The sequence below is a fragment of the Coregonus lavaretus genome (genome assembly GCF_964263955.1).
Source record: "Coregonus lavaretus genome assembly, chromosome: 38".
Classification (NCBI taxonomy): domain Eukaryota; kingdom Metazoa; phylum Chordata; class Actinopteri; order Salmoniformes; family Salmonidae; genus Coregonus; species Coregonus lavaretus.
In genome coordinates, this window is record NC_140025.1 from 22,262,316 (window position 1) to 22,276,517 (window position 14,202).

General features: G+C 40.1%; 1 protein-coding gene across 1 annotated transcript; it reads left to right on the forward strand.

Annotated features, from left to right (window-relative positions):
* Positions 1–3,635: 3,635 nt before the first annotated feature.
* Positions 3,636–5,468, forward strand: helt (helt bHLH transcription factor; the record flags this gene model as incomplete). Its single annotated transcript, XM_084155147.1, has 4 exons — positions 3,636–3,662; positions 4,251–4,355; positions 4,642–4,738; positions 4,984–5,468. 4 exons carry the CDS (start codon positions 3,636–3,638, stop codon positions 5,466–5,468), a joined length of 714 nt encoding a protein of 237 aa, XP_084011273.1.
* Between the last annotated feature and the right edge of the window lie 8,734 nt (positions 5,469–14,202).

Genomic DNA, 14,202 nt, shown 5'->3' on the forward strand with positions numbered 1-14,202 from the left:
AAGAAAATACTATGTGTTTGCTGTTGGTGGTATTATGTTGCTCCGCAGATAATAATCTATTGGCCTATTTTACCAGCCTGGTCTCGTAGACTAGACGTAACATAGTAAATGTAAATCTGGGACACTCAAATTAGTATGATATTTTACGTTTGGTATGGTTACAGAAGACAGGCTACTTAAGGCAAAAACGAAAGTAGGGTGGTTGGTCAGGGTGGATGGGTGAGCATGTAACGCGACCCAAAAGTTGCAAGTTCGAATCTCATCACGGACAACTTTAGCATGTTAGCAACTTTTCGACTACTTACTACTTTTTAGCTACTTTTAAATTACTTAGCATGTTAGCTAACCCTTCCCCTAACCCTAACCTTAACCCCTTTAGCTAACCCTTCCCCTAACCTTAACCCTTTTAGCTAACCCTTCCCCTAACCCTAACCTTGTCTCCTCTTATTATCTTTGGTTGACGCGAAAAAACAAACATGGTGGCGCGCACAAACTACCCATAGTTGGATTACTTTCGATTTCTAGAAAGTGTTTTACTCAATCATTTCGATCAATGTTGAGCTCATCCGTGATGTGATATATTATAAATAATAATTGCTATTAGCTAATTCATACTGTGGTTTCTGTCAGCCGAGAGTTCTCTAAATATGACCGCTTGTGTTATGTCAATCTTTTCCCAGTTAGCGCTAGGACTAATGTAGCCTACATTTTCAGGTTTGGATGATTGTGTATGTTGTCGCTACTTCTGTGAATGTCAGAACATTGCATCCAAAAATAAACTGGTCACATTCAGGACATACCTTTGTAAGTACTGTGTTTGTGCAAAATGTTTCTGTGAAAAACCAGTGTGACTAGCTCAAATACTCAATCGAAACTGGACTTTCTAAATAAGCATTCTAATCACACCAGTTTGAGCGTACACTGCAGGGACCACTGTAGAATGATCACACCCGTTTGTTGGTACGTGTGAAAAGGTTAACCCTAACCCTAACCCCTAGCCTAGCTAACGTTAGCAAGCTAGCTAATGTTAGCCACCTAGCCACCTAGCTGGAATTTGTGACATATCATATGTTTTGAAAATGTGTAACATATTGTACGTTTTTCACAAATTCTGAAACGTATTGAACATTTCACAAATTTGTAACATATAATACGAATTGTAATTCGTAACATCTCATATGACTGGGCAATGGACATCCACAAACTAATACATACTATACGAAACGTAACATATCATACTAAATGGAGTGTCTCTGATTTACGTACAGAATAATACGAAATGCTCTGAGACCAAGTTGATTTTACATGACATATAAAAGACATATATGTGCTTACATTTTCTATTATTTATTGCAAAATACATAAATATTAGAGTTTTTTAAATCATTATACTGCTATCTTTTTTTGCCATGGACTTGATCTGCTCTTATGCACTCATTATTTTTGTTTAATGCAGAACCTAATATCTAATCTGAGCTGCCCTTAATTAGGCTTTATACATCATATGACGGAATATGATAGTTGTTTTATTGTGGTTTGAATACTGAACAAATAACGCCATATGAAAACATATTTATCATTATTTTAAACATCCCACGTGATCTGAACATTTAAAATGTGTATAGTATAGAGCATTATGGTATATGGAGTATACATCATGGAGACGCAGTAGGCCTAGTGCCCAAACATCCACCAGTGCACCATGACTGTTTTACATCTATGTAAATCGTACAAATGACTATAACAAAACATTTAGCAAACTCATAACTCGATTTTTACCACCATGATTAGAAAACATGTAATTTAAAGTTTGAATAATAAAATATAGTTATAAAACATGCCAATGATCGGAGAGAAAACTCTATGACGCATCTTCTTTAACCACCGTTTATAGTTCCTTAAGTCTTGTTTTAGACTTTCGACAGAAAATAGTCACACTATAAAACTTAATAAAAAGTAATAAAAACGTTGTTGTTCTTATTTCAAAGACCACATGTATAAAGACGTGTTAAAAAATCCACAGTAAAAGTAATGGGATTTAATGTCCCAGTCCTGTTCACCGATGCCTTTCTCTAGTGGTGCTATAAAAGTCTCCAACGCTTTAGAAGTCCTGGGATCCTTTATATTTTATTTAATCTCCATTTCTTTTATTTCTTTGCACACAAGATCAATTATATGAAACACGGCGAAACTTTCAAGATTAAAACGTTCCCGATGAAAAAAAGCAGACGAGCAAACGGTTTTGGCGCATGAGACCCAAGGCTGAATCTGTGAGACGGAGCGTACACAATAAACCTGTTGTTAAACTTGCTGTGAAAATATGTTTGAAGAAAATAGACAATTGTTGTACGAAATGTATTCAAGTATAAAATAATGCCCTTTGTTGGGGAAAACTTGAGCAATGTGAGTGTACAAAAGTCCCCTGTGGTATTTACTAGGCCCCTTTGTGAAGTTTGCGCTTTGGCGTCTCCACTTGGCGCATTACCCAGGCCCCTTTAAACGCGATTGTTTCTTTCTTTCTAATGACGTTTACCGGATCAAAACATGCTGTTAATTCGATCAGAAAGCTTCACCCTTCACAACAATACCAGAATAATTTCTCCCAAAGTTTGTTAAGTTGACCGAAATTAGGCAAATGAATAGGGGTCTCCAGGCTACCCCTGACGCAGGTGACGGGGATAATGCACGTTCACACCAGCTGCATTCTTCTTTATTCTTTCACGGCATTATTAAAATTTAGGCCAATGAAACTATTCACTCGACTCAATAGACATTTTCTTATAGGATAATAGGATACAAATTGAGCCTCTCCAAAGAGTCCTCGGTGGTGGGTAACCCTCGTGTGCCAAATACTGCTGAGGACGCCGGCCGGTACGCAGGCGACGCTCGTGTGCCTGGCCAATCACACACCTGCCTAGGACTCCCACGAAATAAAGAATGTAAACAAAAAGCTTGCCATCTCTCATAAAAGATGGACGTGTCACCAAGTCGTGTGAGAAACGCTGAGAACAAACGGGGGGACTCCGTCTCCAAAATATCTCCCTTGAACTTGGCGGAACAGCCTATTAAAGGCTTACTTAATTACTCTAATGGCACTGGACAGGCCTTAAAACTCAGACAGGGCTTGGATGGAAGTTAAGATCGCTTGCTGGGATTTGTAAACAGGCGATCGTGTGAGAAACGCGAGTTGGAAGAAAGAAGGGTCTTTTTTCGGCGGCTTTGTTTTCAGTGCGCGCACTGCGCCCCGTCGGATCAGGCGAACCCAAGGCTCAGTTCACATTTCCCGCATGGGTTGTTACTATGCAAATAATATTCTAAAAGTAATCACGTGCATGTCTTTTGAACAGCCACGTGGATGAACAAAGCAAGTCTGCCCCCTGCTATCTGATGGCTTCAGATTTTTTACTTGTTCTTTAACTGATCCTAAATGCACACATTTACCAGAAGCTTGCTCTTTAATCCTATGGAATAATTTAGACCATGAATGCTGGAGTCCCTCGGATGATCGCTTTATAAGGGGCAGCTTCTCAGCTCACCTCTCAGTCTGCCTAGTCTACAAGCTAAGGAACATATATCCAAACTGCCTCCTGGCACTAATATTTTTAATTAGAACTTTATCAGCACTTTGCCAAAGGATGGCATCCAAGATGAAGGATCGCAAGGTAGGCGCTCCCCTTGTGCGCTCTGGGATGGAAACCTGCATTTTCTAGTCGTTATTTTAATATTTATTACAATAATTTACTTTGGTACTCATAATGTACCATCATTATGTCTATGTGTAGTCAAAGGCGAAATTTGAGTCCATGGAAATCGATCGGATAGCCTACTATGCTTTTGCGCGCTCTAGTGAAAACGTAACCAATATAGTACACATTTGAGTTAGCAAAAACGACTAAAATGTAGCTAATACATTTAAAGAAGAAAAGTGGGTTAAGTTATCACTGCAATAGTATAATTTACTGTTCGAAGCCCATGTGTGCCATACTCCATGGTTGTGTTTGAGCCTTGGCACCTGCCTTGGTCCATGCGATACTCGCTAGCGCTGTTGCGCTCTAGTGCACCAAAGTGCACCAAGGTTACCAGTAGGATAGGCTATGCGTCTCTTTGCCGTTTGGTTTCCAAGTAGTTTCGTCTTCATTCTAGTTTCAATCAGCTTTTTGTTCTAGGTTTCCAGAGCTGTACACTTTAGACCGGTCCTACGGTTGATTATGTTTGTTTGTCTAATCATTTGCGTTGTTATTTTTCAACAGAGAACTCCCATCTCCCATAAAGTGATAGAAAAAAGAAGACGGGACCGCATCAACCGCTGCCTAAACGAACTGGGGAAAACCGTGCCAATGGCGCGCGCGAAACAGGTAGCCTACAGTACAGTTGTAAAATTAAATAATCTTATTCACAATTCCTAACCGATAGCCTAAATTATCTTATTCGTTTTATATTGGCTAAATATATTTCTTACATATTGGCTAAATATATTTAAATATATTTCTTATTTAGCCTACTCATTGTATTAAATCCTTGCTATGCGTGACAAATAGCGTAGCCTACATAATGTCTGCCATCTGTAGGGTAATCTGTTTGATTTAGTGTATTTAAACGATTTAATATGCTTTATCTAATAACTTTTTTTTCTGATGATAGAACTCGGGAAAGCTGGAGAAGGCCGAGATTCTGGAGATGACAGTTCAGTATCTACGAGCGCTCCACTCCGCAGACTTCCCCCGGGGCAGAGAAAAAGGTGCGTATTCCTGTCCGCTCCAAAGCCCACGGACCCGGGGCTCTCACCCAGAGCGCATCAGTATCCGGTTCCACCTTCTTTCACTCCATTCCGGCTGTCTCGTTGACATATTTATCGTCGTAATATCAATCATCATCACTGTAGTCTATATCGTAAATATATCCTCATATTTGAACGTAATAGCCTAAAGAATAGTGGAGTTTCGGTGTGTTTTCTAATCGTCCCCTTCTTCGGATTCCTTTCAGGTGAGCTACTGGGGGAGTTTGCCAACTACTTCCACTACGGCTACCACGAGTGCATGAAGAACCTGGTGCACTACCTGACCACCGAGGAGAGGGTCGAGACCAAAGACATCAAGTATGCAAGGATCCTGGCCTTTCTTCAGTCCAAGTCCCGGGTTGTCACCGAGCCGGTGTTCGGCTCCCTTGGCGCGTTGCCAGACCAAGCAGATTATCTGTGCCAGTTGCACTCCTCCCCGGAGTCACACCAGAGCCACAGCCCCAGTGACTCCGTGTTTCAGCAGAGCCCACCCGGACACTTCTCTTGGCACAGCACGGCGCGCAGCCCGACCATCTCGTACCCAACGGTGCCGCTTTCCGCGCCGACGCAACAGCACCACGGTGGCTACTTGTCACCAGTGCAAGGACTTGACCATCACTACTTCAACTTTTTCAACGGCCACCCGCACGCGAATGCGTTCAGTTTGCACAGTACGCAACACGCGTTGTAAATAGAAATCCGGCTACCATTTTGTGTTGTCTTTATTTATATGTGTGTTCATAATAAATACTTAAAGATTGTGGATATTGTATACTGTACAATATCTTTAAAAAAAGAAAAGTAAATGTTTATTTCCCACATTTTTTTTGTTTTCTTGTGGTGTTATAACGCACATTGGTCAATTGCTGAAAACCTCCCTAAAAACCTAATGGTATAATAACGTTGGTCTATTGATTATGAATAGGCCAATTGTTCATTCTTCTAAATCATTTATTACAGAAGAGTCAGCCTATTACAGCCAAACCACTCAGCCCATTTCTACGAAAATATATATTTGTATTTCTTAAAGGGATAGGCTAGTTCACATTTCCCCCACCTTATTTTCAACTAACCAGGGGGTTGTCCTTTCATCCAAACCACTTTTAATCAAATCAAATCAAATCAAATTGTATTGGTCACATACACATGTAGCGAAATGCTTGTGTTCCTAGCTCCAACAGTGCAGTAGTATCTAATAATTCACAACAATACACACAAATCTAAAAGTAAAAGAATGGAATTTAGAAATGTATATAACCTCCTTTAACTGGTTATTTAGCAAGTTCCAGAATATCCTAGCATTTTTGGAGCATATAGCAATGTTTGTGGAAACGGATTGTGGCCTATTTAATAGCCAGTAAGATGCTAGTTGACAAGCAACCGTGGTCCATTTATCCTTACCCTCTCTCTAGGCTAGTAGTATTATATGTCGATAGAACCTTAGGACACTTACAATTAAATAAACACTACACTAACTCACTAAACTGGGACTTCCCTTCTTCTTTGAAGGATGGACTCTTGTTAACTCAAATATGAATTATATGTTGAGGTTGACAGTTAGGCTACTCTCCTCTTCCTCATCAGACAGTTTCTCTCCTCTTCCTCATCAGTTACTCCTCTTCCTTATTAAAGCATATGTACCATCATAAACATGCTAGAGGTTGCTTTTCTATAAATTGAAGATTTTTAATGGCTATTGAAAACTGAAAAAAGAAAGAAAGTCACACACTCCCAAATATATATTATTCCTTCTAACTCATTGCTGAACTAACGTTTTGGCACCCTCCAGGGTGACGTACAGATGTAGGACCTAAAACTGATCACCATGTTGCAGGATTACAAAAACTTGTAGCGTATATGAGGTTTAAAAACACTTCTGAAGTTTGTAAATTTCAGACTTGATTTTCGCTTTCAAAAATGTATCAACCCCTACCAAAATGTCCATTAATTATAATCCACATAATAATTCACATTTCCTGTTGCTGCAGGATAATTTTCCAGCTGTAGCATACTGGCTCAAATTAAGATCCTACATCTGTATCAATGCTTTTACCAAGTTATTTAAAGGCAGTGCATCAGTGCAACCAACGGCTATAGTGTGAGGTGTTGTCTTGTTAAGTGATGGGATAATATACAGTTGAAGTCGGAAGTTCCGGAGACACTTGAAACCCTACCTCTTTAAGGAATACCTGGAATAGTATAACAGTAATCCTGGCTCTGACCAGAATATTTGTACAGGGTAAAAGGGATCTTGAAGAAGGAAGGCTATCACTCCATTTTGCAATGCCATGCCATACCCTGTGGACGGCGCTTGATTGGAGCCAATTTCCTCCTACAACAGGACAATGACCCAAAGCACAGCTCCAAACTATGCAATAACTATTTAGGGAAGAAGCAGTCAGCTGGTATTCTGTCTATAATGGAGTGGCCAGCACAGTCACCAGATCTCAAGCCTATTGAGCTGTTGTGGGAGCAGTTTAACCGTAAGAAGTGCCAATCCAACTTGTGGGAGGTGCTTCAGGAAGCATGGGGTGAAATCTCTTCAGATTACCTCAACAAATTGACAACTAGAATGCCAAAGGTCTGCAAGGCTGTAATTGCTGCAAATGGAGGATTCTTTGACGAAAGCAAAGTTTGAAGGACACAATTATTATTTATATTAAAAATCATTATTTCTAACCTTGTCAATGACTACATTTCCTATGCATTTTGCTATATTTTCTATTCAAACTCATTTCATGTATGTTTTCATGGAAAACAAGAACATTTCTAAGTGACCCCAAACTTTTGAACGGTAGTGTATATTTAAATAAAACGCAAATAACAAAATATAGCTGCAAGTAGCAATGCCAGGGTTCAAGCTGTGGGCCCAATGTGCCACCATCTGGACAAATTGGACATATCGCCCTAAAATGACCTAAACTTGTGCTCCTCATGCTTGCCAAATATCAGAACTCAAAATTAAACAGATCATGCAATATGCATATTTTGGACCTTTTTTTAATGATGTTGACTAATTTAAACGTCTTCTTCTCCAGAACCACTAGACCAATCAGCACCAAATTTAGTATATACAGTTCTTTCAGAAAGTATTCACACCACTTTACTTTTTCCACATTTTGTTGTGTTACGAAGTGGGATTAAAATTGATATAATTGTAATTTTTTTGTCAATGATCTACACAAAATACTTTGTAAAGTGGTAAGAAAAATTCTAACTTTTTTATTTTATTGATGGAAAATAAAATACGAATATATTTTGATTAGATAAGTATTCAACCCCCTGAATCAATACATGTTAGAATCACCTTAGGCATCGATTACAGCTGTGAGCCTTTCTGGGTAAGTCTCTAAGACCTTTGCACACCTGGATTGTGCACTATTTGCCCATTATTCTTAAAAATAATTATTCAAGCTCTGTCAAGTTGGTTGTTGATCATTGCTAGACAGCCATTTTCAAGTCTTGACATAGACTTTCAAGCCAATGAAAGTCAAAACTGTAACCCAGCCACTCAGGGACATTCAATATTGTCTTGGTAAATAACTCCAGTGTATATTTGGGCTTGTGTTTTAGGTTATTGTCCTGCTGAAAAGTGGATTTGCCTCCCAGTTTCTGTTGGAAAGCAGACTGAACCAGGTTTCCCTCTAGGACTTTGCCTGTGCTTTGCTCTATTCCTTTTATTTTTATCCTAAAAAACTCCTCAGTCCTTGCCAATGACAAGCATACCCATAACATGATGCAGCAACAACCATGCTTATAAATATGAAGAGTGGTACTCAGTGATGTGTTGTGTTGGATTTGCCCCAAACATAATTGTATTCAGGTCAAAAAGGTCAAAAAGTTAATTACTTTGCCACATCTTTTGCAGTATTTAGTGTCTTATTGCAAACATGATGCATGTTTGGAATATTTGTATTCTGTACAGGCTTCCTTATTTTTACTCTGTAATGTAGGTTAGTATTTACTCTGTAATGTAGGTTAGTAACTACAATGTTGTTGATCCATCCTCAGTTTTCTCCTACCACAGCCATTTAACTCTGTAACTGGTTTAAAATCACCATTGGCCTCATGGTGAAATCCCTGAGTGGTTTCGTTCCTCTCCGTCAACTAAGTTAGGAAGGACTCTTGCATCTTTGTAGTGAATACATGTTGACTCAAGACATTTCAGCTTATCATTTGCCAAAAATCATAATTCCACTTTGATATTATGGGGTATTGTGTGTAGATCAGTGACATAAAAAAAAAAAATCAATTTTAAATTCAGGCTGTAACACAACAAAATGTGGAAAAAGTCAAGGGGTGTGAATACTTTCTGAAGGCACTGTAGCATCTATGGATGCACATCTTCAAATGCAATATTTTCCAAGACTCTTGCTCAAACAATACAGTGCCTTCGGAAAGTATTCAGACCCCTTGATGTTTTCCACATTTTGTTACGTTACAGCCTTATTCTAAAGTGGATTAAATAAATACAAATTCTCATAAATCTACACACAATACCCCATAATGACAAAGCGAAAACAGGTTTACATAAGTATTCAGACCCTTTGCTATGAGACTCGAAAAACTTGATTGGAGTCCACCTGTGGTAAATTCAATTGATTGGACATGATTTGGAAAGGCACACACCTGTCTATACAAGGTCCCACAGTTGACAGCACATGTCAGAGCAAAAACCAAGCCATGAGGTCGAAGGAATTGTCCGTAGAGCTCAGAGACAGATTTGTGTCGAGGCACAGATCTGGGGAAGGGTCCCAAAACATTTCTGCAGCATTGAAGATCCCCAAGAACACAGTGGCCTCCATTATTCTTAATTGATAGAAGTTTCGAACCACCAAGACTCTTCCTAGAGCTGGTCGCCCGGCCAAACTGAGCAATCAGGGGAGAAGGGCCTTGGTCACTCTAAGAGAGCGCCAGAGTTCCTCTGTGGAGATGGGATAACCTTCCAGAAGGACAACCATCTCTGCAGCACTCCACCAATCAGGCCTTTATGGTAGTGTGGCAAGACGGAAGCCATTCCTCAATAAAAGGCACATGACAGCCCGCTTGGAGTTTGCCAAAAGGCACCTAAAGACTCTCAGACCATGAGAAACAAGATTATCTGGTCTGATGAAACCAAGATTGAACTTTTGGCCTGAATGCCAAGCATCACGTCTGGAGGAAACCTGGCACCATCCCTACGGCGAAGCATGGTGGTGGCAGCATCATGTTGTGGGGATGTTTTTCAGTGGCAGGGACTGGGAGACTAGTCAGGATCGAGGGAAAGATTAATGGAGCAAAGTACAGAGAGATCCATGATGAAAACCTGCTCCAGAGCGCTCAGGACGAAGGTTCACCTTCCAACAGGACAACAAGCCTAAGCACACAGCCAAGACAATGCAGGAGTGGCTTCGGGACAAGTCTCAATGTCCTTGAGTGGCCCAGCCAGAGCCCGGACTTGAACCCGGTCAAACATCTCTGGAGAGACCTGAAAATAGCTGTGCAGCAATGCTCCCCATCCAACCTGACAGAGCTTGAGAGGATCTGCAGAGAAAAATGGGAGAAACTCCCCAAATACAGGTGTGCCAAGCTTGTAGCGTCATACCCAAGAAGACTCAAGGCTGTAATCGCTGCCAAAGGTGCTTCAACAAAGTACTGAGTAAAGGGGCTGAATACTTATGTAAATGTGATATTTCCGCTGTACATTTTTTATACATTTGTTAAAAAATTAAAAACCAGTTTTTGCTTTGTCATTATGGGGTATTGTGTGTAGGTTGATGAGGAAAAACATATATTTAATCCATTTCAGAATAAGGCTGTAACGTAACAAAATGTGGAAAGAGTAAAGGGGTCTGAATACTTTCCGAATGCACTGTATGGCAGCAATAAGCCAATGAGCTTGCATGAATGATTTTCCCTGTCCAACAACGCAATCATGTGGCCAAACTGAAAAATACTTTAGTTTACAAATTAGCTAGACTCATATCCCTTAGCATGTGCGCTTAATAATATTGCCTTGAGAGAGCTTGGTCCATAGATGCTGTATATAACGTTTCATCCAGATCAGCCTAGCGGTTCTGGAGGAATTCAAAATGGCGAAAAATCCAACATTGCAGACTTCATGGGTCCTTGAGGCAATTTGTTGCTTGTGATGAGAGGGACATGTGTACCAAATTTCAGGACTATGTTACACGGGGTGGGGTGAGGGGCATGACCTTTCAAAGTTAGCATTTTAAATAAATTGTTATAGCTCCACGATGTGGCCAATTTGCATGGCATTGCATGATATGGTGTGGCTCTTGGCCTTTTACCATCATGCAAGGCTGCACTCTCCCTAGTTTTCTCCACCTATATTTAAATAGAATGCAAATAACAAATACGATTGTGAAACACTCTCTCTCACACACAGAGCGGGGTGAGTGCTAAAGGAAAGGATTAATCTCCTTGTTTTAATACAGAGAGAAGCAATGGTTTCTAGGGGCACTTCCACCTATATTTAAACAGAATTCAAATAACAAACACGATTTGTCGATGCTCTCTCTCAAAGAGGAGGTCCATCTAGGGAAGGGTTCATCTCTGTGTGTTAACACCATGAGAAACAGGGGTTTCTGGGAAGGGGGGCAACTCCATGCTTTAAGCCCCTAACTTAAACAAGCTTGCATGTTAGGTCCCATTCACCCCTCGCTCCCTCAGCCAAGCTAAAGTTTATAAATGAGCTTTCAATTACCAACATCAGTCTTTTGTCACAAATATCAATCCATGTCTATATCTACACTGTTATAACACTGTTATTCATGGTTATAATGGGTGAAATATTGTTAGTAGGGAAAGATCAGTTCTTCATGCCAGTAAGAAATAAAGAGGTCACTTGATGTATTCTGCAAATGAAGTGAAAATGTTCCACAACACCAGTAATGCAAATGTTTTTTTAAGATTATGATTTGGGATTCTTCATGAAGGGATTTTCGAGGATTACAGATGAAATATGAGTTCTCACACACTTTTGGCATAGGCAAGTTGCATCATTTCCATATATTTAGGCAAATTAGGCTAGACTATTCATCATTGTGGGTCGGATTAAAGTTTGCAGTTCCGAGGACAAGATGAGGGCCACCTTGGTTTAAAAGTTGCCCTTCATTTGCATACAATTTTATCAATTGTCAGTGAGCCATGGCGCACATTGTTGATCCAACATTGAAGGAGGACAGTGCTCTAGTTTAACCATTTTATCAGCAGAGGAGAAAATCAACCCTGGGATTTGCAAGCCGACTAAAGAAGTGCTCTTGCCTCCACCATGGTCATTGTTTCTTGCCATCATTAAAATATATATATATTTCAACCATTCCATTGAAATGTTGACCATTTTCAGCCCTATTGCCATTCTTTAAAAATTCTTTGGACCCTTCAATTTACATTTGGACCATTTCAGCCTTCTTGCTCTCCTTTAAAAACATTTGGACCCTTCCATTTCAATTTGGAACAACTTTTAGCTGGATTCTGAGAACTCAATTGTGGCAGGGCCTCTGACTTTCCTTCACATAGAAATCAAATTTATTTGGACCAGTAGGGAGCTGATTTTGTCCAGCTTGTGCCTTAAATGCTCTTCCCTTCTCTCTCTCAATAACTCAACTAATCTCCTCCCCAACCCCTGTCCCTTCACTCTTTCTTTAAGTAAGTTGTATGGCATCACTTTCCAAGAGAGCGGTGAGAAAAGAGAGGTAAAAAAGAAAGTGAGAAACTCATAGTGGTTTTTGCTAGGGTTGCCCCATTGTGGTGGGCCTGAATGGGAGGACAATCTCTGGTTCCTTGAGCTTCATCCTTGAGTGATTCGGAAGAAAAATAATCACCCCCATGAAATCAAAGTGTTCTCTGTAGAAGGGAAGGACTAAAGCTGCTTGCTGGGCACCCCAGGCCCCTCTCCCCCAGGCCCTCTCCCCTCTTCTGCCCAGGTCAGGGAGCCCTGCAACCATTCTCCTCTCCTGCTTCCACCAACAAGTATACTATTACACACACACACACACACACACACACACACACACACACACACACACACACACACACACACACACACACACACACACACACACACACACACACACACACACACACACAACACACAACACACACACACACACACAACACACTAATTAGCCAAAGTGTCCCATGGGTGCAGGTTAAAGCAAAGAGAGTGAGGGGTCTGCAGATGTCCTTGTGTGGACTAGAGGACGGATGGATGGATAAATGGACAAAGTTCATTGCCTCGCCAACTACTGACCAAAAGTGGAAGAAAGACAAAGTGCCCATGCAGATGGAAAAGTAATAATAAGATAAAAGAGGAGGGCTTTTGAAATAATACTTTGGTCCCAACAGCCCCAATATTGGTTTAAATCCGTGCTCTAAATACAGAGTTTAGCGGAGAAAAAACCCCTCCCTGTTCAGCCAGATGAGAAAGATTTAGCGACAGCACTCACCATGAATAATAATAAATTGAAGGCAGAAACAAAGGATCCCCCCCAAAAACCATTTATTGTCATGTAAACTGATACTCAATGAGTGAGCTTTCAATGTCTCACTGGTTAGAGCATGTTTAACTTTTGCATTAATATCACACACTGAACTTTCACAATCCACTCTTTCAGAGTTCCCTCCTTACAGGAATGTTGAAACTGAACAAAATCACACTTTGAACAGATTTTAGCGTAAAGAAATGGACAAGTGCAAAGCACATGGAGCGTTTGTTACATATGAGCTCCAAAAGCATTGGGACAGTGAGCTCCAAAAGCATTGGGACAGAGACATATTATTTTTTGTTTTGGTTCTGTACTCCAGCACTTTGGATTTGAAATGATACAAAGACTGTCAGCTTTAATTTGAGGGTATTTTTGTTATTCATATCAGGTGAACCGTTTAGAACTTATAGCACTTTTTGTACATAGTCCCCCCATTTTAGGGGACCAAAAGTATTGGGACAAATTCATTTATATGTGTATTAAGGTACTCAAAAGTTTAGTATTTGGTCCCATATTCCTAGCATGCAATGATTACATCAAGCTTGTGACTCTACAAACTTGTTGGATGCAATTGCTGTCTTTTTTGGTTGTGTTTCAGATTATTTTGTGCCCAATACTAATGAATGGTAAATAACGTAGTGTCATTTTGGAGTCACTTGTATTGTAAATAAGAATTGAATATGTTTCTAAACACTTCTACACCACAGTTACGGATAGTCCTGAATGAATTGTGAATAATGATGAGTGAGAAAGTTACAGATGCACAAATATCACACCCCCAAGACATGCTAACCTCCCACCATTACAATAAGGATAGCATTTTCGGAGGATAGCATTTTCGGGGGGGTATGATATTTGTGCGTCTGTAACTTTCTCACTCATATATACAGTAAATCTACGAGATCTCACAGTCTAAATCATTAAAGTAAGGCTTAA